Genomic DNA, 27,201 nt, shown 5'->3' on the forward strand with positions numbered 1-27,201 from the left:
CCGCGGTGCCCGGGCGCTGAGGGCGGGGCGCTGAGGGCGGGGGCTGACCCGGGGACACGGGGACACGGCGGAGCGCTCGGCATGGCGCAGTACGCGAGGGGCTCGGCCGTGGCCGTCATCCGGCTCCGCAACCCGCCGGTGAACGCGCTCAGGTACGGCCGGCAGCCCGCGGGGAGCGCGGGGCTGGGGCCCGCTTGTGAGCGGGTGGGGGATTCTCCGAGTCCTTCCTTCTCACCGAGTTCCCTCTCCCCGAGCCCGGGGGAGGCTCCCTCCAGTCCCGGAGGGAGCGGCCCCTGAGAGCCTCAGCCGCGACTTCTGCACCGCTCAGAGCTCGCAGAGGCCCCGGCGGCTCCTTCAGAGGTAGCTTGGATCTCGCTTTGCAAACACCATGCTGAACTTTGCCATAACTTCTGCTCTTATAATTTCTAGCTGGGGCTTTTCACAGGAGAGGGGCCAGGCTCAGCAGACCATACATTCTGCCATCTCCCCTGGGGGGTGTTTAAAAGCTTTGCCTATTTCTCATCACCTTCAAGTCTCTAAACATCAAGACAGCTCAGCAGCGTTAGCTCAGCCTGGAGTGCTTTCAGTGCTGCTTGGTGCAAGTCAATGCTCAGATATCCTGGTCTGCCTGCCTGCCCCACACTGCTCAGTGCCTGCCTGGCGAATCACTGCGCTATCCAAGTGTGCACAGGGGGCAGGGCAAAGGGCTCCGTGGGTATCAGGCGTGGTTCAGCAAGCAGAGCTGGCACCAGCATTAAACTCAGCCGGGGCTATGAGAAAACAGTTCATTTGGCCTTTAAAAGTGATTAAGGAATTGACTTCTAAATACTGATCTTGGTCAAAAAGGGCTCTGTGCAATCTCAAACACGAGAGTGGAAAACAAAGTCAAACACCAATCTGTAGGAGCCTCTGAAATTTAGGTTTTCATGTGTCTTGAAAAGGACTTATGTGCTTTTAGCTTCACATTAGTTGTGGGGTTTAGTTCCTTTAGTTCTGAGGAGCACATAAACCCTTTCTAAGCAGCTGTAGTTGTTCAGTAACAGTGACCAACAGTGTCTATTCAGGCTGTATTCACAAGCCAAAAATAACCCCACTGCAGTTGTGCTTGATTTACAAATGAGAAAGTTTGATAAAAAGAAGCTCATAGAGACAAGAAAGAACATGAAAAGGAGATAAAACCTGATGTTCTTCTGTAGAAAAGCTACATTGTAGCTGGCACTGCTCATTCTTCTGTTGCAACTTGTTTAGAAATGCAATATGAACATTTTTGGCTCGGGTAATTGCCAGGAGAAACTTGGAGTGACTTGATGGGTTTAGAAGAACCAGACATGTAAGACTCACAGAACTGTACAGTGTAAGATATCCTTTGGACCTCCTGGGCCTGAGATCTGTCTAAGAAAACTTCCAGGCTGTGCTCACTATAAACTTTCAGTCCTTACCATGAAAAACACAAAATACAGACCTAAAGAATCATAGAATCTCTGAGGTTGAAAAGACCTTTAAAATCAACCTTCAGCAGTAACCAGACATGCTTAAGGAGCCTTAACTCCCTTCTTTTGAGAAGTCCTGGAGGAAACCCAAAGTCCCCTCTGCCTTTGAACAGCAGCAGCACACCAGCTCCCTCAGGGCAGATCTCTGCCTTTGCTGCCCTTTGCTCCTGGCCCTGCAGAGCCTCACAGCAAGGTGCAGCTCTGATACACCCAGGGAGACAGATTGTGTGCTTGTGTCCTGTCCCTCGGCCCTGCAGGGGAGAAGGAAGATCCTGGCAGACTTCAGATACATTAGGCTACAACTTGAGACATGTCCGTGGTCTTTGGTGGCATGCCAGGGCAATACCTGTTTTCAAAGAGGTCCATAATTGTCAGGTAGGTGTTAGCTGAGATGTGATGCAGCTAGCAAAGGTAGAGCACACTCTGATCCCTGCTCCTCCTGCTGCTGCACATTTCTGCACTGGACCACAGGGAGCAGGTTTGTTAGTGCTGCTGGAAATGTTTCACTGCACAGGTCATAGGAGGCAGTGAAAGTTACAGACAGGAGCAATCCTGTACATTTCATTTCACAGCAGGCACAAACGCTTTTTAAGGCTGGTGAGGTTTTGCTGCTGTGCTCCAGCCTCCCCTACATCTCCCCATTACCCATTTCCCCCCTCCTGGGCCATCACACCGGCCATTAGCACTTCAGAATGCGCTGGTGGGCAGGAATTTGCTTTCTCCTGGCTGACATCATCCTCTGCTGGTGCCTTGGGGCAGTGCTTTTTTGAGAAATGTGTGCTGACTTGAGAGTCTGGCAGCAACTTCAGTTCCCACACAGACTCCCCTTTAAGCTAATCACTCTACCAGCAGAGGTGGCATCTGCCAAATTTGATTTGTTTGGAGGGCTTTTTTCCTGGTTTGCAGAAGTTTACTGCTCAGAGACCTGCATCTACAAGACCATGACATTGAGAGAAGGGATTTAGATATGCAAAGAACTGGGAGTTTGGGGAAACAGAAAGACAAGACTGGCAAAAGGAAGGACTGAGTACCCCTCCTCAGCAGAGGCAGGCTGCTGGCACTGGGAATTAGGAGGACTTGAAGGAATATTTCAACATTTGAGCTGACAAGGACAGAAAAGCTTCAGGGAGGATAGGGCAGGCCATGCAATAGGGCAGCTTATGTGTGGGATTCTATGAAGTGTGACAGCATAACAGGTTTGATTGGGAAAGGCTCTCCCTGGCTGCCAGGATTGTCCTTCTGACCCTGATCACCTTAAAAATCAGGAAATGTAAAGGAGATGAGAGAAGCTGCAGCTTCAGAAAGGTAGCAATGAGGGGAGAATGTGATTACTCATGGATCAGCACCTCATCAGGATGAGATACAGAGAGAAAATTCTGGGATTAATTAGCATCTGCTCCCTAAAACAACTATTCTAAAATTCCACCCAAAAGATGCCATTCTTACTCTGGCCTTAATTTATGTGCAGAAAGAACATAAAACTTGAACAGAACTGTTCAAGCTGTATTAGTAACTTGTCACACAACAGTGTGTGACAGTAGCTACTGCACAGCTGGATCTGACACTGAAGCAAGGGAGAGCAGAGCAGGTAACTCCAGCACACAAGAACTCAATTTCAAGTAGGGGATTATGTAATACCCAGGAGTTAGTTCAAAGAAAAACACTGCAGGAAGCTATTGAAAGAAAAAGGAGCTTGTGACAATGGGAGAGCCTGGATTTTGTTGTTCAGGTTTGGGATTTGCAGGTTTTAAAGTATATTAGAAGCTGAGAAAAATACAAAGGAAAAGGACCAGACCTGCATGTTTCCCATAAACAACATTTTCCACTGTTGGATTTGAGTCTCACTTCTTTAAATGTGACTAAGTAAGTTTTCAGGATTCCCTTACGTTAATTTTTTTTTAAATGAAAGAAATTCACATTCACAAACTCTAGCTAAAATGTGAAATTAAGGTAAAAAGTAAAACTCTGTTACCTCACAGCACCTCACAGTCACTGCAATGAGTTCCATAAATTAAAAACAACCTGGTATGGTAATCTCCAAGAACATTCTCTTGCTGTGGTGTGCACCTATTCTTTAACAGCACCTGGTTTGGGTTCCTGAGACACTGAATCCCCTTGGCAGAACCACTTTTCTGCAGTCAAAATTGTACCCATGGTGGAACTGACTGCATGGCATGGGATGCAGCCTTGGAAAGCATGGAGGGAATTTGTGCATTGTTACTGCTAAATGAATGACAGTGTCACAGTAATGAAATACTTATGAAAATTACAGTGACTTTTTGTTTCTTTAATGCTCTAGCAGTTTGAAGCTGGGATTCTCCTGAGTACTTTTATAATTCTACTGTCGTATATTTTACTATGATGCTTTAATTGAAAATTACATCTTTTACTGCCAGTTATAACATGTGAGTGACAAAGCAGTGCAGTCTGTCTGTTGGACTGTGACACATCCAAGGCAAACTTATCACTCCAACTTAGAAAAACAAGAAACTGCAGAAATTCTGATTTCTTTCCTTTTCATTCCACAAAAATTCCAGAAGAAGTTATATGGAAATAGAAGAGATCTTTTTGCAAGTACCAATTTAAATTTTTCAGTACCATGAACAGTCCTGTTGGGTTAATTAAGGTGAGACAAGGATCAAATTGTGATTTTGTGGCAGCCTTGATGACTAGTCTTTATTTTATTTTGGCAGTGATATGTTGTTGTAAGTGCTGAAGGCTTGGAACTGATTTCCTCTACAGAACCTTGAACCTTCCCATTTGCTGCAGAGAACCCTTCTAGCTGGGCATTTTGCATCTGCCTGGAACAGACACAGAAATACTGATTGCTTCTTGTCTGCTCCTGATGGAGTTGTGCCATTTGTCTCTACAATGGCTGCAAATTAGTAACTTCACATTTGTTTGGATCATGGAACATATTTTTTCTCCCTCTTTGCCCCATGGTTTGTAGAGTGTAATGACATTTCCCAATGGCTTTCCCTGCAATCTCCCAGCCCCTGGGTGATTTTGGTATTGCTGTGGCCTGGCTCTTCACTGATGCACAAACAGAACTCAAAGAGCAGCAAACATTGGGGGCAGCCTGTGGGTGCTCCTCAAATAGCAGCAATAACAGATATGCTAAGGGGAGGGAGATAAAACACAATTTTTTAACATATTAAAACACATTTAGTGTATAAAATTTGGAAATTTTTTCATATTCTGCTGTGTGGACTTACATGCAGTGGAGAGACCTTTACTGACTCACCTCACAGTTTTACTTTGCCATGGCCAAATTATTCTCATTTTAAGTTTCAGCCTTCAGAGCCATTACTAACATTAGACTTCAGAGCTGTCTTTGATGTCTAGATTGGGTAATTGGTACATAACTGGCTGTTCTCTCTCCAAAAATAACACTTCTCCCAGTCTCTGGCTGTCAGGTCTCAGAGCTCCCACTGACCCTTCTGTGTAGCACAGCCTTCTACAGGCAGCAGATGGCCCTGGAGACCCTCCTAGACAGCCCTCCTCAGCCAAGAGGCCTCATTGTTAGACTTTGCCTATGGTTTGTCTTGAATTTTTTTTTCATTTTGAAGGAGAAATATGCAGAGCTTGGCTGGGATTCCTTCACACAGCTGGGAGCTCCTTGGGCCTTCAGGTGTCCCTTTGCAGACTATGGATTCCCACACGAATTCTGCAAGCATTGCTCTGTAAAAATGTCTGCACACAAGAGTACAATGATGTGGCTTTCATCTATTTCACCACAAGCTTCCTTTTTAGATGAAATGCCCTCTAACACACAGAGCAACATGCACAAGCTGACTATGCCTCAGGCCTTTTGATTAGCTGTGTGTAATTAACACTGCTGCTCTCCACTGGGCATCAGCAGAGCTCTTCTCCCTCTTGCTCAGCACCAAGCTCACATGTGGAGCTGGGCCCAGGCTTTGGAGAAGGTCTAGGAAGAAAAGCTGATTTTCTTCCTAGAAAGAAAGAAAAAGTGTGGATGATATTTCTTGGATATTCCCCCAGAGTTCAACTGTTTGTGGCTCAGATTTTCTGCATCAGAGGCATCTCTACACAGAATAGTCTCTCACAAATGATGTTGTATGTGTGCATAGCAGTATTACACTATATTATAGTACATTTTAGTATCTAAATTATATATATACACATTAAATTTGTATTAATATTTCTATTACTAAAGTCCTAATGCTTCTATTTTTACCCACTATTACTATTGTTACCACCTTCTAAAACAGAATAGGTTCTCCAAGTCCATCTATACAAACATGAATTAGCTTTAAAGAAGCAAATGCAAAGTGGACATTCAGTTGGGTCAGACTTTTAAAATATCTGATTTGAAAAATCACTGTTTGTGCTTCTACAGATCCATTTTGAAATTCTTCATTAATTCTTTGCTGGGCATATTTACTGCAGAGCTACCTGTCTGGATGAGTCAAGATGTTCTGTGTAGTGTTTCATGCCCAAATTCCCTTTGACAGGATCCCACACCAGTTTAAGTCCAGACCCATGTGCAAATCTTCACAAGATGAAAGCATTATTAACATCAGCAGAGCCTGAGTCAGGTGTTTGAAAAATAACTTTTTTATCCCTAGAGCTCCTTTCAAAAAGTTCTTAGACTGTCAGTGGTTTAGCATTAATTACTTCTAAATTATGCTAAACTGTTTTCTTGAAAATCTGAATGTTTAATTCATAAAGACATCTTCAAAAGAACATTTCCCTGTGCTGCTTGTTGTGGAAACAGCAGTGTCAGAGCCTGAAGATGAGTCCTCCAGGCAGTGACTGACAGCTGAGCAGTCAGCCTGTTGGGTTTGGGTGCCTGTCCTTGGAGCAGGAGGGAGAATGAGGACAGGATTCACCTGGAGAGGCTGTGGCAGGCATGGGGGCTGCCTGTTGGACATGGTGCTCATTCCCACTGGGCTGCTCAGTGTTCTCAACACAGACCCCTTGGAAGGGGATGTATTTGATGGCTCCTCACTGAATCTCTTTTTATTTCAGTCGGGCAGTTCTCCAGGCTTTAGAGGATGGGCTGAAGAAAGCAGATGCAGATCCCTCAGTGAAAGCTGTTATGATTTGTGGTGAAAATGGGAAATTCAGTGCAGGTAAGACAACAAACACAGGCTGAGCAAAAGATGAAGCACACTCCAGCCATCATATCTGGAGAATCTCTGCTTCAGCACACTGCTGACAAAAGTCCTGATTTGGCTGGAAATGGCCACAAGAGAGAGTGCTTTGTCTATTTTGCTGTACCACAATTGACATGGGGCACAGAACAAGCTGGATCTTGAAATAGGCCAGAAGTAAATTGGTCTGTTCATTCTGAAATGAGGGACAGCTGCTCAACTCCATAACATCCTGGTGTTTCCTCAGTCTCCATAGCTTTGTTTATGTAAAATCTCTGGAGCATTTACTGCTCTAGTGTGTGGAATGTACCTAGAGTGGGGCAGTGCTGAATGACAGGTCTCCAGTAGAAGAAGCCTGAAAAGCTAGGGAATTTCTGAGGAGTTCTATATTGCTTGTTCATAGTAACTTGCACTAAACTATTCCAGGCTCAATATCACACCAAGAATGTTTGCAAATTTCTGCAGTGATGACATGATCCTTACAGTTACTCTGTATTTTTGTACTCAGCATTCCTCTGAGCTCTGTGCAAAGGATCACAGATCCAGGGTTCCTTGAAGGTGGTCCCAAAAGGGGGTGATTCCTGTTAACCCCTCCCCTGCCAGCAGCATGCTCTGCAAGGGCTTGGGCATCTGTGAGCAGCTGGCACAGAGGGAAGGATTTTTCCAGTCACCGCCTCGCCTACTAATTCCTGCTAATCTTTTGGTGCTCCCCCAGGAGCTGACATCCGAGGATTCTCCGCTCCGAAGAGACTTGGAGGTGCCCTGGGTCCCATCGTGTCTCTCATCGAAAGCAGCGAGAAGCCGGTGGTGGCGGCCATCGAGGGCGTCGCTTTGGGCGGAGGCCTGGAGGTGGCGCTGGGCTGTCACTATCGCGTTGCACACGTGAAGGTAACACAGCCTGCGCAGGGAAATGCTCTTTTGGGGCCACAGGGGCTGCTGGAGGCAGCGGGAGCCTGTGCAGATGGCACGAGTAGAGGGACAGGTGCCTTTCCTGGCACCCTCTGCCCGGCAGAGAATGGCTTTACAGCTGTAGGATACAAGTCTGTGTGCTCAGACATTCTTCACCTACACCACCACCCTTGACATCTCTCCTAAGCCTCACTAACTAACTAATTTCAAGTCATTTGTAAATATAAAGTAACTAGTAGGATAAGATGGCTGAGTAGAACTCCAGAAACCAAATGTTCATTTGCCCTAGGTCTCATTATCTGGATTCTGATGCAGACAGCTGTATCTTACTGACTCATGCAGCGTGACTTTCTCTTATTTATTTTTTTTTCCCCAGCCTTGTGAATTTTGCACTTCTTTCTGCTCATGGCCTACTTTCTATAGGCAGTTGAAACTCAGCTAGCATGGAGCATTTAGGGTTACATTCCTCATGAGCTCTGGGTCCCCAGGGAGCCCTTTGACCAAGAGACAGCTTGAAGAGTCCTCAGAAATAATCTGGGTTTTTCCTTCAATCCCCTCCTTCAAGGCTCAGGAATGCTGAACCACCCTGAGCAGTGCCTGTCTCCTTGTACAAACTCCTCACTGACAGGGCCATCCCCTCACTTCTGCAGTGAGTCACTTTCTCTGTGGCAGTGTGGGTTGCTGTAACAGCATAAAGAGATACTGCACGTCATCCTCTGTGCCACCTAAGGTGAGGACCATGGAATCACAGAATCACTAAGGTTGGAAAAGACCTCCAAGATCACTAAATCCAACCTTTGACCAATTACCACCATGCCCACTAAACCACATCGTGAAATGCCATGACTACTGTAACTATAAGTAGTGGTCTTAAAGTAACTCAAAATCTCTTAAAAGCTCACTAGAAAATGTGCAAACTATTTTTAAAGGCAACAAAATCTAGATAATTTTTTTAAGAGAAGACCTCCATACACTCCCTGCTGCCCCTGGCTTATCTGCCATGACTCTACCAGATATCAAATGCACCAAGAGACATTTGAAGGAAGACTAGGGAGGAGTTCAGTGGCATTCAAAGCCAGGTTAGATGGGGCTCTGAGCAATCTGGTGTAGAAAATGGTGTCCCTCCATGGCAGGTAGTGAAACAAGTTTCCTTCCAACTCTTTGCTAAGCTTGCAAGAATTAGAGTAGGGAGATGAAAGTTAAGCCAGCCTGCCCTCCTCCAGTTGGTAACAACTACTTGCAAGCATTATTGACAGATGTGTCAATCCAGGGAATGCTGTTGGCCCTACAGCTCCCCCAGGGCTGTGCTAGCACACAAATCCTCTGAAATGTCCTGTTTTCATTGTGCATTTGTACAGGAATCCTTCAAATGGTCAAGTGGGTTTTTTCTCAAATATTTTATGTAGCAAAAAGCAAGGATGAGGTTTCCATGTAGAAATTCTGAGGCTTCCTAGATGAGCCATGTGACTCACATCTGCTTGTTTTTCCTCTGTTTTGCTCAGTTTGCAATTGCCACTCTTTCTGATCAGATTGTTGTTTAATTTTGCTGCATTTTAGGCTCGGATGGGTTTGCCAGAGGTCACCTTAGGGTTACTCCCAGGTGCTGAAGGCACTCAGCGACTCCCCAGACTGATTGGAGTACCAGCTGCTCTGGATATGATCACTACAGGTAAGTGCTGTGTGTATGGAAGAACATGGCATTGAGTCATACCAGCTTGGTCTGAAAACCAGGAATCTTTTACCTGTGTAGCTTCTTGGGCTGTAATTTTACTTGCTTCCACCCTGAAGCTATGAGGGGCTAATTACCAGCTGCACAAGTCATTTGATCAGATGGAAAAGAACAAAATTGCCCATCAGGCTCTACTGCAGTCACCTTATTTCTCTTTTTATGGCAGGAAAACACATTCCAGCAACTGAAGCACTGAAGCTGGGCTTGGTTGATGAAATTGTGGAAGAAAACACCATTGAGGCAGCAATCCGTTTGGCAAACAAAGTGATTGGTGAGGAACAAATTGTAGCAGTACCAGGAAATAATTGGTGATGTTTCAGGGCTGAAAAGAGTCAGAAAAAAGCCCACCAGTTTGTTCTAATTTATATGCTCCATTCTTGAGTTTTGGCATCCATATAAGAGAGAATTAGTTGCAAAATTTGTTTCCTGTTGTCTGAAGTGAAAAAAATCAGATGCTGGAAAGCTACAGAAATTCAACTGAGATTGAGAGAACAGATCTATATCAAGTCCTCCTGCTTTTTAATTGTCTATCCAAACTCAGATGCTCCTCTGGGTTGCTGCACTCCCCAGGTCTTGGGGGGTAAGTGCTCTATCCATCTATAGTTCTGGATCCCAGCTGGCATTGCATGCATTCTGGTTGCACCATCCATAATGGCTGAGCAAAAACAACTTTCTCCCTGTAGTGGAGGGGCTGGCACATCCTGTGCTCAATTTAATGATCCATGGTCTGTATGTGACTCTGTCCCTAATCCTTTGGGTGCCATGTAAAAAAATGGCCTGTTAAATGGGAGGGATGAGGAGAGATTTTTCCCCCATCTCAGAAATAACAGAATCAAATTTGCTGGAGTTAACTTGCACAGAGGAACATTCCTCATGCAGCATGAGGAGCATTGCCTTTAGAGAAAACAGGGCATTTTTCCACTGCTGACCTTGTACCTTTGGAACCTGACCACTGCATTTTATCTGGGGCTCTGTCACAATGAGCTGAATGCAGGAAAGCAAAAAACCCTTCCTGCTTTGACAACATGGCCTTACAGACAATGCTGTCCAAGCTGGGATGTTGGTTTTGCTCCTCCAGTTCTCTTCACTACAAACAAGGCCCCTTCTCTGAGCTAGAAGCTGAGGCAGCCTAAGCTTTGTCCTAGATGACAGTGCACCATATTTTAAGGTAATTCAAAGAATTGACTGTTCTTAAATATCAGTGTCTTGTATACTTTGCCACACCTTGAGATGTACCAGACAGGCACCAAGGTATCCTTTGCCTGGGTTTTCTGTAGCAGATGCCCATCCTTCTCACTGTATTTATCCCACAGTATGTTAGAGCTTCATTTTCTAGTGCAGAATCAATGACATAAGCACTCCTCTTTTCTCTTTTCTTTATGTCATCGGACTAAATATAATTCTTTAGCAAGAGATGGCTGATGTACTTCACTGCTGCTTCTAAGAAAAACAAAGGTACTTTGGTTGGCTGAGTTTGTCTGTTTTCAATGAGAATTCTGTTTCTCCATCTGTTGGGAGAGCAGTGAAATATTACCACTCTTCTAGGCAAATTAACCCAACAAACAGTGCTCCCTGTGATGTACCCTCTGGGCTCTGAATGATGCTTTGCACAAGATCTATGCCAGTACTGATGACAGCAGCAGCAGTGTGTCATGAAATGAGTAATGGGTACATTGCTGGAACTGGCAAACCTGCAAACATTCTGGATTCCAACAAATGCTATGTGCAATCAGGTGAAGTTTAGATATTTGCATGCCTGTTTCTTCCATGACAGACATTGTGCAGTGACTGACAGCTGTGAAAGCCAGCTTGGTTACAGGACACCCTCAGCAAGGAAGCATTGACCACACTATTTCTCGGGGTAACTTGCTCTCTGGAGCTTTTATCCACTACCAACACCAGCAAAATCCTGTTCTTTACCTTCATCTTCTTTGGAAATTGTCAAGCTTCATCTTCTATGGAGGATGTAGCTACCAAAGCGGGTTTGGTTTTTTTCTTGAGCTGTATAAGTATACAAGGATGCTGGCTGAAGGTCCAGCAGGTAGCCTGTTCCAATCTTACTCATTATTAGATTTTCACTCTGTTTATTGCTGGTTTGAGTTATCCCAGCAAAAATGAGTAATGTCATTGACGGTGTTGCACATCACACTATATATCAACTCCCACAGAACCTTAAAAATGCTTTCAGACTCTTTCCAACAGCTTTACTGGCATTTAAAGTACATGTTTTAACAGTGAAAACACTGGTGAGCCACCTAATCTATTTCTTTCCTGCTTGAAAAATTTCTCATTAGACCCTGCAAAAGACCATGACAAGTTTTGATGCACCATTTACCCTCAGGTTATCTAATAATTTGAAAGATTGGTGTACCCAGGGCCTGTATGTTTCTTTTTGAGTCATTCTTTGCTTTGGCCTTTGCCTAAAGTTAATAAATTTCCTGTCCTACAAAGGCAAGGCAGAACTTTCATTTTTCTCCATCAAGCACAAACAGGGCTGCAGAAGAGATGAAGGAAAACTTGTATAGCTGGTCTGGAGTTTGTTCATACAGAGCTCTGTTTTCAGTGAATGCTTCTCAGATAATCTTAATAAAACCAAAGATAATGTACCCAAAAAATGCTGTTACAAAATTCCACTGGCTTTGTGTGGCAGGCAGCATTTTGTTTCTGATGAGATTTTTTTCAAACATGAAGCTCCAACTGCTGACTTCTTTTACAGAGCAGTCTGGCTAAATAACTGGTTTTGTCACCACTGGAATTTCTATTCCTGGGAAGGCTGTACTGCAAGATAACTCTCAAAGAATCAATTCAGAAATAATTTTCTTCTAAAGCTTTTTCAGCACCAGAGCTGCAGTATCTCATGGCAAGAGATCAGTCTCAAATGACTGCCTTAGTGTATCAGGGGTCCTTGATTACTGTTGTGATACACAGCTGACAGAGCTACTTTTATGGCACTTTGGGAGAGCATTCTCATCCATACATTTTTATGGGTTGCTCCTAATGAAGAACACCTTCAAAAGATGCTCTGAAACAGTAAATGGGTGTAGGAATACACAGAGGCAATTACTGATTCCAAGTGTGATTTTTCATTGAAAACCAGTATATATGTATTGCAGATAGGAAGCAAGAATAATTCCCTGACCTCTCAGGCAAACTGGCTTCTGCAGGCTAAAGAAAATATCTTTAAAAAGGAATAGACAGGATCTAAATCCTTGGGGACGAGGAGAATGTCCTTCCATTGGATGTGCTTGACAATCACTGCAGTGATCCAAAGCTGCATTTCAGGCTTTTCCCAGCTGATGGCATCACAAAATTGACAAATGGCTGGAACTGCTGGTGACATGCAGTAGCTTGTAGCTCATCCTGCCCACTCCTTGTTGGCCTGCTCTGGTCTTCCTCAGCTGGAGGAGAAATTGGTTCTTGGCCTCCACACAGCAGACTTTGAAACTCTCCACATACACCCCTTGTTTTTCTGACCCCATCTGCTGACTGACCTCAGAGCAGAGCAGTACCAATGCCTTGCACCAAAGAGGCAAGGAAAACCAGAGCAATTTGGAGTAGCTCAAGCTCCCCGGGTATTAATCTGTGGGGAAAGGTGATGAGTTTCTCCCTGTAAGCTACTGGGAGTTGCTGCAGAGGAAGCAGTTGTTCCTTGTGAGGCTCATCAAAGCTAGGGGTGGAACAGATGCTGCTGTGGGTAATTGCTTCCTTGAAATGGAGACTGGAGGAAAGCTTTCCTTTAGAGCTGCAAGGCCTTTCCATGAGCCACCTCTGCCAAGATGCACAATATCAAAACATTTTAATCTCTCCCCGGGGCTCAAGGTTCTGGCTGACACCTTCCTTAGACAGAGCCTAGCCAAGTGAGGACACCAAACAGAGTTTATGAAAGGTCTGGCATGGCCTGGAATTGTCTCTAGCAGCCTGAGGGGCAGGGGCAGGGCTCAGCTTTATTCCTCAAAAATTCACAAGCAGTTCTCTGCATGAGGAAAACATTAGGCTGGCCCTGTCTCTTGCATGTGCCATCTCAGTGTCCCAAGGATTTACAACTCTAGGATGATATTCCTTTCTTTAAATAACATAATATTTGATGCTGCCTGCATATGTGGTGCATTGGCTGATAGAAATTTTATAGATTTGATCTGCCCTTTGTGCCCCCTGGACTACAAACCTGGTAAATAAAGCAGGAGTCTGTGTTAGCTCCTGTGTGTGGATGATGCTTTTCCTGCAGCACTGTTCATCATTTTCCTGCTGCTTTGCTTTTAGAAATCAAACTGTAGGTGCCCCACACTGATCTCTTCCTCCCAGACTTGGTTTCTGATAATTCTTCCCTCATCATAAACATGTCCTATATTTTTATTAGCATTGCAGAAGCTAAGATACTGCACAGAGGTGCTGTAGAAAACCTATTCAGTTTGCAGCTAAAATAAGAGTTTTACTACAGGACCCTGAGGTTTTTTTGGGGGTTTTTTTAGTCTGAGAACTGTCTCCTGTCCCCCATCACTATTTGTGCTTACAGTATTATTTGCTGTCTGGAGACCAAGCTTAAAGGCTTCCAGTGGTATTCCTTTTTTACCAGCCCTTTCCATTGGATGTCATATGAAGTTCCTTGATCTGCCCAATCTTCCAGCCATCAGATCAGCTTTCTGGGACAAGCCTGAGCTTTCCTCTTGTTATGGAATATTACCAACTATTTAAGTCCTAAATAAAGAACTGCAGATAAAGAGCAGTTCTGGGTTAAAAACTTATGGGAAAAAAATATTCCAAAATATAGGAACATTATCCTGTTCCTTTATTTTGGAATAAATATAATCCTGCAATACTGGCTGATACAAATTATATCCACTGTCAATGTTGAAAACATTTTTATGAACTCTGATTACAAGGGAAGCTACTTACACAGTGAATGTTCATCTTTTTGTGCTCACTAAGAGGCTTAATTAAAAACCTGAGCTCTGAAGACCTTTATTACAAGAAATCAGTGTATTAACTCATCCTGGAAATTTGTATTTCAGTTTCTCCTAAGCATTGCTCAGTCTTGGAGGAAGAGCTAGAGTCAGGACATGTATGTCAGGCAGCCATGCCTGCAGTACTGCCATTATTCCTGCTCTTCAGTATCCCTGTAGGGTTTCCTGAGTACTCTGCTGGTGCATTGGCACTTCCCTAGCTCAGACAACAGGAAGAGAAAAAGGAGCTACATGCAAAATGCTGCCTTGGAAGGAAGTGTGCTCCCATGGCAGAGCTCATCCAAGAGGCCAGAGCAATGAGACACTGTCCCCAGAGAGCTTCAGCATAAGGTTCTCAGGCCACCACCTGGCTTTGGTGGCAGTCCTGGCTGCTTCTGGGAACAGCACTAGCAATCCTTGCAGTGCCATGCTGCAGTTAATGATCTGCCTATGGCTGGGATGGCAGCAGGGTCTTTGTGACAGTGCTGCAGTATCAAGGGGATACCTCCCAAACTGCTGAACTTGTTCCTCCCTGGTCTTTACTGAGCAAGCTGCCTTTAGAGCAGAGGAACACCTGAGTATAGCCAGCTCTGTACTTACAGAGATGACAGAAAATGTTGGCATCTGAACCATAACTATGTTCTCCCAATTAAAATCCTTTCTAGGTATCACCATAGCAACCTCTGCCTGTAATAAACTTCACATATTTGTGTGGCTGCTTGATTCATCACTTGCTGACACAAACATGAACTCTCCCATTTGCTGCCAAACTCATGCTGAGTGAGATTTCCTTTTGGTTAGTCCCAAAGTGACTTGAGGGGCTCCTTCAGTCAGGGAAGAAGTCAGGGTGTGTTTTCCACTCTCCTGTCAATGTCTGGGTCAGGCCTCTGGCTGGAATGCCTCTGGCTAGTGCCAACTGCATCCTGAATACTGAACAATACTGGAGGAAAGCTTCATTACTGAAGCCTAAAGAAAGATCCCTATGAAAGTGGCAGCTAGGACTGTAGAGGGAGAGAACTGGAAAGTCAGGGCACTCTGAAGCTGAGAAAAGCAAGGAGACAATTACTTATTTGAAAACAAAGTCTTACTTTTTTTGAAGTCTGAGGAGGGACTTGAAAAATCGTAATTGTCAGAGCAAGCAGAAATAAGGAGAAATGTCAGAAGCTTTAGTTCTAGACCCAGCTCACTGTGCCATGCAAGCCCTAATGCAGGGATTGGAGAAGAGGAGGCAGACTGCCATCCCAGCCTGTGGAAAAGGGTCTGGAAATATTACATCTGAAAAGATGGGGCTGCTTTGTTCTGTAACTCCATTTCTCTTTCCCAGGTCAGCCCCTGGGACCCCGCAGGCTCAGCCTTAAGCCAGTCCCCAAAGTGCCCAACATGGAAGCGTTTCTGGACGAAGCCCTTGCGAAGGTGAAGCGGCAGGCGCGGGGGTGCCTGGCTCCGGAGCTGTGCTTCCAGGCCGTGCGAGCCGCCACCCGGAGCCCCTTCGCCGAGGGGGTGCGGCGGGAGCGGGAGCTGTTCCAGGTGCTGCTGAGCTCGGGGCAGGCCCAGGCGCTGCAGTACGCCTTCTTCGCCGAGAGAGCCGTGCGCCGCTGGGCAACCCCCGGCGGGGCCTCCTGGAGCAGCGCTGCCCCGCAGCCCGTGCGCAGGGCGGCCGTCATAGGTAAGCACAGCGAGCTGCCGGGACGGGCACCGGGCACGGCCGGCACGGGCACCCAGCGCGGCCGGGAGCCCCGTGGGAGTCCCCAGCAGGCACCCACCCATCACACACTCCACACCCATTGGTGAAGTTGTCACTGCGTTGGGAAGCTCCAAATTCAGATGGCAACCCACATGCCACTAGATTAGCACCTGAAGTTTCCTCTTCCTTTGGAGGAATAGCTTTCTCTCACTTCAGAGACAGCTTTGTGTTGTCACCTTATGGCAGGGGTTCCATACTGCTGTCTCCTATCACAAAGGTTCCATACCTTCTTGGTGTTTCTCATGGACAGCTCCTCAGAGCTCTGACTCTTTCTCCTTCACAAAGCAGCCACTGACTCCAGTTCCCTTCTCACCCAGCCACCCCACTCTTTTATAGCACTCTTCTTCTCATTGCTTACAGCTGTGGCCTGTTAAAGCCAGGCCTGCTCCTAATCTTTGATAATTGGCCCAGCTGCAACTCCTTAGGGGTATGATTACTTTCTACACTATCATTATTTTCTTATATTCTATCCCCCTACAGCTTTGTGTGCAGACCATAAGCAGTCTGCTCCCTTTTAAACACCAAGACCTGCTTTTTCTTCATGCTAGAAGCAGGTCTTCAGGAAATTCTCCTCCTGCTGGTCTAGTTCTGTACTGCAGGTGCATGTGCACAGAGTCACTCAGGATATATTAATACAAAAATGTTTTGACAGCTGTATTTTAAGAAGATTTCATCTCACTGGGATCCACTCCTGCCATTTTGTAGCCCAGCAAGATAATGCCTTCATTAATTTTTTATAAGAGCAATTTAAATAAAACCTTCAATGCACTGCTGAGATTAAAAAAAAAATATCTTTCAGCTCTAGCTGTTGATAGTAGCACTCAAAAATCGTTAGACAAGTAATGGAGCACTTGGAAAACATCCATTCTGTTTCAAGGAAATCTCACCAGATCAACACTGCTTTTTTCTGGGTGCTTCTCAGGGCTCTTGATCTGTCTGACAACTCATTTTAGGCCATAGAGAATATTTTGGAAATTCTCTTCATTAGCTGCCATGCCATATTTTTAATAGAAATGGGTTTTAAACATCACAAACCCTGTGAGAAGGATCTGTGGCTGTTAAAACATTCAGGTAAAGAGGCATTAATTGTTATTAGATTTGTTCTAGGACTTGAAGAGCACAGAAGTTTGGACACACACTTTTGTCAGTGCCACACAGGTCAGTCCTGCAGTGTGTGCTTTGACAGAAGGGCCCATGTTGGAGTTTGAGGGAATGACCAGGTGACCAGGAGGGACATTGTCTGCTCTGTGCTGCTAAGCCATGCCAGAACAACACACTTGCAAAGACCAAATCACAGTGACAGTTTAGCCAGAAGGGCTGTTGGAGCTGAGCTGCCTATTTTGGGGTTGTAACTGAGCTAGAGGGAATTCTGAGGACAAATGCAACCTCTATTTAAAAGTTTCTAGTAGATACATCATCTGTACTTTATTTCCAAGTAGAATTGGCTGAGCTGCATGTCTCTTCCATTGGATTAAGTATTTGCCATTCATCTCTGGACAGATTTCTGAATTATGGTCTGAAATTGCCCCAACCTCACCTCCAGGTTTCAGTGTTTTTCACAGCTGATTACAGACAATCAAGTTAACTCCTCCTTCTGCAGAAGAAATAAACTAAGCGCTTTGATACTTCTGCTGCAAAGCACAATCTGTCACACTCTGGTCATTTGATTTACCCTGAACTTCCACAAATTTTTCAACACTTCATAAAATGTGCATAACCAAAATGGGAGCAGCATTCCAGGAGTAATTACACCATAGCCAGGTACCAAAGTGTTTCTTCCTTGCTCCTGCTGAGCATGCCCAGGGTAGCAGACAACCTTGGCATTAGCCATATTAACACATCCAGTTAATTATCTACTGGCCGGGAGCAGCTGCACCCCAGGGATGGGGAGCCAATGACAAGAACAGGGAGCAGAACCACAGAATCCTTAAGGCAGGAAGGCACCTCTGAATGTCATCTTGTCCAACATCTCCTCGCATGGGGTCACCTAGAGCCACTTGCTCAGGACCATGTCCAGACAGCTCTTGAACATCTCCAAGGATGAAGACTCCACAACTTCCCTGGGCAACCTGTGCCAGTGCTCAGTCAGCCCCACACTAAAAAGAATTGTTTCTTTTTGTTCAGCTGGAACTCCCATGTTCAGCTTGTGCCCATGACCTCTGGTTTTATCACCAGGGGCCATTTGAGCCTGGCTCCATCTCCTTTACCAGGTACCTTTCTCTCTGTTTGCATACACATGGGTGAGATCCCCCCAGCCTTCTCTGTGCTGAAGTCACAGCTCCCTGAGCCCTTCCTCATGAGACATACTCCAGTCCCTTAATTATCTTATTTGCCCTTCACTGAACTCACTCCAATCACTCTTGTACTGGGGAGCCCAGCACTCCAGCTATGCTCTTACCAGTGCCACACAGAGGGCCAGGATCATCTCCCTCAAGATTCCAGCAAGACCCCTCCTGGCATAGCTCCACATACCACTGATCTGCTCTGCCACAAGGCCATGTTGCTGCTCAGAGTCAGCCTGGTGTCCACCAGCACTCCCAGAGCCTTCTCTGGGGAGCTGCTTTCCAGCAGCCAGCCCCACTATGCACCATTCCTCCCCACACACACAACTTTACACTTCCCCATTCCTGAAGATCCTGCCCACCCATTTCTCCCTCTGGATGGCAGCACAACCTACTGTTGCATCAAAATGTACAGTACCTGGGCAAGGCAGGCAGGGCAGGACCAGAGAGGGTGCCAGGAGCTACTGGGAGTACAGGTGATCAAGCAAAGTTCCCAGAGATGGTACCAGGAGCTACTGGGAGTACAGGTGATCAAGCAAAGTTCCCAGAGATGGTGCCAGGGGCTACTGGGAGTACAGGTGATCAAGCAAAGTTCCCAGGATGATGCCGGTCCAAGGTAAAGGTGGGACATCAGTCTGGCAGGCTGAGGTTTGGATCAACAGTGACCACAGCCACAGTAAGCCACCAGAGCTCCTCCAAGACAGCTTAAGAAGGGGGCACAAGCCCACATCTGAGCTTAAATAGGGCTCAGAGGCAATGGGCAGTAGAGGTGGGTGGAAGCTCCAGGTGTGGCTGCTAAGGGACATCAAATCCCATCAGTGCAGTCAGGGCCTTGACACTCACCCAGACTCCAGCCCTTGCTGAATCACTGATCTCATTACACAGCTCCTGTATCCCACCAGTAGAGCTTGCTTTGCTTACACTCTTGTTCATGTCATACTTCATTTCATGTGATGTAACTTATCTTGGAGGTTCTTGATCACCTCCTTTTAACCCTGAATTCCTCACCAAAGTGTCACTGCTTTCTAAAGTGTCACTCACCAAAGTGTCACTTCTTTCTGCATCTTGTGCTTTTTTCCTTCCTCTGGAATGTTTCCCTCCTAATTTTCCTTTCAATAGAAGTGAAATTGTAAGTCCATTAGAGACAGGCAGAGAACATGCCAACACAATTGTATTTTTTTCTTTCAGGTGACTGAAACAAAAAGTAATTCTCTAGCTAGTACAGTGCTCTACTGTGTTTTGTAACTTCATGTTTTTGATCTGAAGTACATCCCTGCAGCACCAGAAATCAAAATCCTAGGGATGATTTTTGAGGGACTGACACCTTTTAAAATAGTGCTGCTCATCCATGCAAGTATTGAGTCTACCCTAGGTGACCCTGGGTCTCTCTATTTTCACTGCAGAGAGGAGGTCAGTCAGAGAAAGGTGCTGCTTCAATTAAGGCTCCTCAGAAATCATGCAGACCCCACTTTCCCTCAGACAGTGCTGTGCTGTTTCACACACTAAAACCATGTTGCATTATGCTGTTGCTTCCATCTCTTATTGCTGCATGGTGAGAAGCAACTGAGGAGATCATGTTGACTTTTTCATGTTGACTTTCCTTTGCTTTTGTTGTTCTGAACTCTTGGCTCCCACCTCTTTTCACTTTCTCTGGTCCCTCCCCACCCAGAAAGAATGTTCTTTTCTCTCTGTCCCTTGCAGCTGCATCTCACCACAGCTCCCTGCTTGTCTGGAGAATCACATTATTTCTGCTTGAAACTGATACCCTGAAACAGAGAAAGCAGCAGCCCCTGTCTACAGCAGCCCATTACTGCCAATTGCTTATTGTTGTTTTTATCAGGAATACTGGAACAGTCCTTGCATATTTTTAGCAGTCTGTAAAGAATTATTTCAATTGCCAGGCTATTTAATGTCCAAATATTCATTGTAGTTCAGAGTATTTTCCACAGATAGGTATTTCTATAGTGTGGGACTGTACATGATCTGCCTTGTACATATTTCAAGTGCTTTTGTTTTGAAATTTGTATTTTAAAGTCCTTCAATTAATTTTGTATGATTTTTCATATTCTAAATACCTCACGTGACAGATCAATAATTAACCATCATTATTCACTCAGCTTGCCCAGCAAATGGATTTGTTATACCCATATTTGGCCTGAAATTACATATGTACAAGTGTAGTTTTAATTATATGTCAAAGCTTCATTTCACAATAAAAGACCAGGAGCAGGATGGCTGGGAACTGTTCTTGCTTCTGAAGCAGATTTCAGTCTTTTTGGAAAGATGTGCCTTGGACATGAAACTAGTCCCCTGCATGGAAGAGGAGAATAAGGGTTTTTCCTGGTTTGGGGGAAGGGAGAGCACTATTGAGTAAGAAAATGCAGCACACAGCAGAAATTCTGGAGCAGTTCCTCACCATGTTTCAGTCTGTGTGATCTGAGCTGAGCATGAGACATCTCCCTTCCTCTTTCTTCCACAGCCTTCTACACATGTAAGGCCTAATGATCCCCTGCCTTTTTTTTCTGCTCTAACATATTCTTCCTCAAGTTCACTTGGCTTTCTGAATTGCAAAAGAGGAGTCCTCAGAAATGCCTCTTTTGCTGCTAGATAGCCAAAGCTCTCCTTAGTTTTATAGCCCAATTTTAGGAAATATTTCCAGGGGAATCATGCTGTGCAAGCTCTAATGTAACAAACCCCTTGGGGCTTTCATTACTCTCTCTGCCAGCTTCATTAAACATCATTTCATACAGGCCATTGCAGAGTTCTGTAGGAAGTTGAGAGACAGCTTTTCTAGGTCAGAAACAAGCTTGGCAAGCTCATCTCTTATCTATACGCCTGTTCCTGTGGCCTAGAAAGTGTAGTACTACAAGCATGTGTGCCTGTCTCTCATGGGATGGCTAAAACCTGCATGGAGTACTCATGATGGAAGCAGCCAGGGGAATCACCTGCCACCGCTGCAGAGCTTCCCTGGGAAAGAAGCTTGGGGAACAGCTGCTCACAAAAGAGGTCTTGATTTAGGAAAAGGCAGTGTGGAAAATTAGGAAAAGTTCATATGGCAAGAGAACCACTAAGATTGCAGTCACGAGACTGAAGCTGGATCAGGAGTGCATAAGACCCAGGATGTCTGGAGAACTTGGAAATTCTAGAGAGAAACCCTAGGCTTCCACAGTGGGAAAGAAGAGACTTCAAGAGGGAGCCATGTGGGACTGCAAGCACTTCAGCCTGATGGCTAAAGAGAGCCTGACAGATGGGGCAGGGTTAGGTGGGGAGCTACCCTCCTGCTCTGAGGGCAGAAATCACTTTGTGTGGCTCACCAAAGCCAGGGAAAACCTGTCCCTAAATGTGCCTGCTCCTGCATCAAAGGCTCTGGAGAGTGAGCACAGTGGGAGGAACTACTCATGTTCAGGTTTTTTCAGCCAGCAAACCATAGACACTGAATTACTAAGAGTTGATTCATATTATTCTAGATTTATTTTCAAATTAGTTTGCAGTAGAACTTGATTATGAAATACCAAATCTAATTTCCTTGAAAGGAACTTCAGCATTTGCTTGGGAGTGTAATGATGGTTTGTAAGCAGGCTGCCAGCTAGTGATGCCAGTAAAAACCATCTTCTGGTGGCTAAGCAGGGAATGTTTGAAATCTCTTGTGTGCACACAAGCTGAAGGTGGGCAGAACTAAACCAAGAGTGTGTAGCATGCAGGAAAAACATCCTACCTTGTCTGACCTTGGTTGCTGGAACTTGTTTAAGTGATGACATCATTTCAGCCATTTTTTACAAAGCTGATTTAGACAAAATTTTTAATCCCCTTGTTTCTGTTTATTTGTTTAGCTGACTTTCATTTGTAAACCTGAGATTAAAAAAATCATTTTTACAGAATTATAACGAACCTTTACTTTGTCTGGTTGCTGCTATATTTAGGATATTAGTAATCCTCCCATTCAGAGGCTTTGCACTATCAAAGCTGGTAAAATTGTGCTGACCTTCCCTCACTAATTTGCATTAATTTAGTTGGAAAAGCCTCCACCATGGGAGAGCAGGACCAGTGTCACAGGAAAGTGCAGCTTCATTTAATGTCACAGAGGACAGAGCTGGTGCAAGGGATCAAGCCAGTGATCTCTGCACTGGTATTCCTGGGGGTAGCACATTTACACACCTTGGAGGAAAAAATTACAGTGTGAACGGATTCTCAGGTATAGGAATTCTGGGCAAGAGCTTTAACTGTGTGGTTGGACAAGGAAGACTAACTTTGAGAATCTCTAGAAGTTAGGAATGGCCTGTGTTGGAGGGCTTGAAGAGTTCCTGGTGGGCAGAGATACCTGACAGAAAGTGAACAGCAGGCAAAAGGCTACTGATGTGGCAGGAGAAAGAAAATCCTGAAATCTGGATTAAGAACACTGCATTGGTTCCATCCTGTTTGACCAGGCACAGGAGGCCTTAGAGACAAAGTTTAGAGCAGATCAGCCTCCAAGTCTTTACAGAAATAGCAGCTGAATTTTTTTTGCTTCAAAGATCACGCAATGAAGCGCAGAGGGAGAAGAGGAGGGAGACAAAGAGGAAGCTTGGGAGGACAAGGGAGAAACCAACTCTTTGAACTTTGCCAGTGTCAAAATCTCTAGGGGGGTGTGTCTGCTCAATGCCCATAACAGAGCATCTCACAGGAACAGGGAGGCACTGATACCCTCAGGGTGAAAACTTGCTTTGAACCTGCCTGCAGAAGGTCATAAGAGGGTTGCAGATGTAACTCAGAGCTTCTTTCTTTGATCCCCATGTTCTCACACCTCAATGATCCTGCTTTCTATAGGTGTAAAACTTTGCAGAGATGAGACATGAATCACATGGTCTGTGCACACTGGGTGAATCCCACTGGCATTTTGTAAGCTTGTGAGGGTACTAACTTGCCTTTGTGCTACCTCTTTTCAAACATTGAGGCTCACTGGAAGAGCAGATTCACCTTCCTTTTTCCCAGTCTTCAATATCTGTTTTCTATGTATGCACTACTTGTTTTCAAGAGGCTTCCACTTTTTATCCTGGAGATACAAAGGAAATGCTACTTTCAGGAGATTAATTTGCTATTCATAATATTTGATTCTATCTTGCTTTTATCCCTAGGGCTGGGAACAATGGGCCGAGGCATTGTGACTTCTCTGGTTAAGGCCAACATACCTTTGGTAGCCCTGGAGCAGGATCTGGAGAATCTCAACAAGGGAAGAAAAGCTGTCATGCTCCTTTTGGAACGTGAGGCTATGAAAATGGAAGGGGGTGCTCAGGTCCTGGATTTTCATAACCCCGCACGTCTCCAGTTCACTGTGGACTTTGATCTGTTGCGTGATGTAGACCTGGTCATCGAGGCTGTGTTTGAGAACATGGCACTGAAGAAGGAAATATTCCATAAGCTGTCAAAGATCTGCAAGCCAGGAGCTTTGCTGTGTACAAACACATCAGCCCTGAACATCGACGAAATAGCTTCTGCCACAAACCGCCCACAGCAGGTCATTGGCACCCACTTCTTCTCTCCTGCCCACGTGATGAGGCTGCTGGAAATCATCTACGGCCGCCACACGTCCCCCACCGCCATCGCCACTGCTATGCAGCTGGCCACAGCCCTGAAGAAAGTGGGAGTGGTGGTAGGGAATTGTTTTGGGTTTGTTGGGAATCGCATGATGTTTCCGTATGTCCAACAAGCAGTTTTCCTTTTAGAGGAAGGGAGCAGACCAGACGCAGTAGATCAGGTTCTTGAAGATTTTGGGTTTAAGATAGGCCCCTTCCGCATGTCTGACCTGGCCGGGCTGGACGTGGGCTGGAGGTCTCGGAAGGACCAGGGCCTGACTGGGCCGTCCCTCCCCGCGGGCACGCCGGCCCGGCAGCGGCACGGGCAGCGCTACAGCCCCCTGCCGGACCTGCTGTGCGAGCGCGGCCGCTTCGGCCAGAAAACCGGCAAGGGCTGGTACCTGTACGAGAAGGCCGGGGGCAGGACAGCCACGCCAGACCCATGGCTCCTCAACTTCCTGTCCCAGTACAGAGACACCCACGGCATCCGGACCCGCTTCATAGACCAGGAGGAAATCCTGGAGCGGTGTCTGTTTTCCCTCATCAACGAGGGGTTTGCCATCCTGGCTGAGGGAATAGCATCAGGCCCAGAGCACCTGGATGTCATTTACATCAATGGCTACGGGTGGCCGAAGCACAGGGGTGGTCCCATGTTCTACGCCTCCACCGTGGGTCTCCCCCGTGTGCTGGCCAAACTGCAGAAATACTCTGAGGCCCACCCTGATGTGCCCGGGCTACAGCCCAGTGCCTTTCTGAAAAAGCTGGCAGCTGTGGGGAACCCTCCCCTCAAGGAGTGGATGTCCTACCTCAGCCAGCAGAGCTCCAAGCTGTGATTCCCCTGATGGAGGCTGATCTCCTGAACCCAGTGCTTCAATTGCACTGCCTCCTCCAATAAACCCCAAAGTGCTATGGGCCCATAAACAATGCCACAGGCCTTCCGAGACCTTTGCAGAAAATGATTTTGGCCAATAATTGATCTCAGTCCCCCACCTGCTGCAGGTCACCAGTGCCTTCATCCAGCCTTCTCTCTGAGCCCCAGCCTCACCCACTGCTGGGTAAAGGCCTGTCTCATTTTGCACTGGTCATCACAGCTGTACTCCTGTCTTCTTGTCTTCTTTGGGGAAGGCAGCGAGCAGCATTTACAGCCCACAATGCAAATCATTATTAGAACCAAGAAAATTAGGATCACAGTCTAATCAAGACCTGCTGGATCTATCAAATCCTGTCTTCAACCTATTTGCCAGTTTGTTTCAGTTCAGTTTGTGCAGCCACCTCCCCTCAATTCCCTGGCTCTTCTGCAGCCAGCCAACTGGAACCTGCTCCCTTCCTGCTGCTGGGGGACAGATGGCACAAGGGTGCAGCAGCTTTCAGAGGTAAAGTCAAATGAAGTGGAGAGACCAGGTCTGGTCAGAGAACAAGGGGCTGTCCCTTGCTGTCCCCTGGTACTGTCTCTTCTCCCTGCTGCAGTGGAGGCTTGAATAAATGCCAGGAAAGCCACAAATCAGCCTGACTAACCTGCCCTGTGGTGTTGGCACATGACTGGCTTTCTGCATCCAGACTCCATCCTCTGTTGCCATTATCCCCACCTGGCTTTGTCCAAGCAGAAACATCTTCTGGCATCCCTTCAAATGTGTTGCCATCACTCCCTGCATCTTGCTTGACTACAACAACCAGGTCTTGGGGCCCAGCAGGCTCTAACTGACCACCTTGAAACATGGCCTGGCACTGACCTGGTTTTCCCATGATCAGAGGGTGCTCTGGGAAGGGCATGGCACCAGAGCTGTGCAGGCAGGGACACTGCTTGCAGGCAGGCAGGGAGGTGGCAGATCTCTAGCAAAGGGCAGAGCAGACTGAGAGGGAGCCAAACTAGCTCCAGGCTTGATGTTTTTGGACAAAATCTCCCATTTCACACATCTAGTGAATGTATCTTCCAGCCTGGTGTGGGGAATAGGTTGGTCTGTATTCCCTTCTGAGGTACACTGAATGTTTAACTTTTGATTTTAATTTAATAAAACTGCTTTGATTATCTAATGACAGATTATATAGTGTCATGTGAAAGAGTGGGGGAAAATGCCAACGTGCTTGGGTTTTGTTTTTTCCCCATCCCTTCTTTACATGATGGAATTAGATAATTTTCCTGTTTCTGGAGGAGTTTGTGTTTGAAAAGGGTGCATGCCTCTTTTGTCTAAATACATTTTATTTTGCCCTTGGTCTACTCTTGTCCACCAGTGAGTGAGGGAGCAAAAGCGAGGGCAGGAAACCCATCAGGAGTTACAAGCCAAGCCAAATGCCTGGTTCCAGGGAGGGCTTTTCTCCAGGACTGGAGGAGGAGTCACTTTAGCCCCAGCAAATTGGGGCAGTTTGCCCCTAATCACTCGTGTGCCACAGCTGAGAGCAATCCAGCTCGGCTCAGAGGTGACGCTTCCACACGAGCAGGCTCTGTGTGTCACATTACACAACAGCCCTGGCTGTGCTGGCAGCTGCTCTGTCATCTCCAGACAGCTCTGGACAATGCCCTGCCCAGGCTCACCTCCCTTGTCCTGTGCCTCGTGCCGTGGTGCTCACCCGCACTGGGGATCAGCTGGGAAAGGGCAATTCCCTTGCGGCAGAGGCTGTGGAGCAGAGGACGTGCCCTTCCTCTGGAACTGCAGTGTTATCCCAGGATAACACCAGCTTCTATCCTGGGGCTGAAATGCTTCTCATCACCTGCAGCACCTGTGTGCTCGTGTCTTTGAGGGGTCTGTTTCCCTCATCAGCAATTGCTGAGGACAGAGGTTGTTCACACCAGTAATGTCCCTCCTGACGGAAGTTCATTTGTAAATTCGCATCGACCAGAGCAGCCCAGCATCGATCGTTCTGTCTGCCTGACGTCCCCACGAGCAGCGGTGACACTGCTGCCGCCGCGAGGTCGCGTTCCCAGCTCCGGAGGGCGGGGGCAGAGCCGGGAGCCCCGGCCTCTGGCCTGCTCCGCACACCAAGGGCAACCGCAGCTGCCTGACCCTCAGCCCTGCAGGGCAGCCCCATCCACAGCCCTTGGTGCCTGCTGACAAGCAGCCCAAGCAGGAGCCCCCAGCCTGTTCTGTGCTTCTTTGGTGGATTGTTAACAGCCTTGCACAGTCCCCATCAGCTCAAATGTGCAGTGATGCCAGAAATACACCCATGAGTGAAATGTTTCTTCATTTAACAGGAGAGAACGCAGCCCCGTGCAGAAGAGAACTTGATAACCACTTGGTGCAGGATTAGTTTTCCCACCTGTCTTTTTAAACCAGTTAACCATTTTCACTCAGTAGGAGAATATCTATTAAAAATGTTTTCCAGGTAAAACCATCCCTACAGGTGAGGAATGTCCCCAGCTCTGCACACTTGCTGCATGTCTGACTATTCCAAGCTATCCATTAGGGGAGGTTACACAGTTCTCTGGCATGGTGAGGCTGTGGTGAC

General features: G+C 46.3%; 1 protein-coding gene across 1 annotated transcript; it reads left to right on the forward strand.

Moving 5' to 3' along the window:
• EHHADH (enoyl-CoA hydratase and 3-hydroxyacyl CoA dehydrogenase) lies at nucleotides 1-25,971 on the forward strand. The gene is made up of 7 exons (XM_005489559.4): nucleotides 1-152; nucleotides 6,483-6,586; nucleotides 7,323-7,495; nucleotides 9,074-9,185; nucleotides 9,412-9,516; nucleotides 15,510-15,851; nucleotides 23,323-25,971. Exons 1-7 carry the CDS (start codon nucleotides 82-84, stop codon nucleotides 24,591-24,593), a joined length of 2,178 nt encoding a protein of 725 aa, XP_005489616.1. The 5' UTR covers nucleotides 1-81; the 3' UTR covers nucleotides 24,594-25,971.
• The last annotated feature ends 1,230 nt before the right edge of the window (nucleotides 25,972-27,201 follow it).

The sequence above is a fragment of the Zonotrichia albicollis genome, chromosome 9 (genome assembly GCF_047830755.1).
Source record: "Zonotrichia albicollis isolate bZonAlb1 chromosome 9, bZonAlb1.hap1, whole genome shotgun sequence".
Taxonomy (NCBI): domain Eukaryota; kingdom Metazoa; phylum Chordata; class Aves; order Passeriformes; family Passerellidae; genus Zonotrichia; species Zonotrichia albicollis.

Excerpts from the sequence above, each read along its gene's own strand:
- EHHADH (XM_005489559.4), top strand. The coding sequence starts at position 82 with ATGGCGCAGTACGCGAGGGGCTCGGCCGTGGCCGTCATCCGGCTCCGC. Across the intron at positions 7,496-9,073 it reads ATCGCGTTGCACACGTGAAG|GCTCGGATGGGTTTGCCAGA; the intron begins GTAACACAGCCT and ends GCTGCATTTTAG. Across the intron at positions 15,852-23,322 it reads GCGCAGGGCGGCCGTCATAG|GGCTGGGAACAATGGGCCGA; the intron begins GTAAGCACAGCG and ends TTTTATCCCTAG.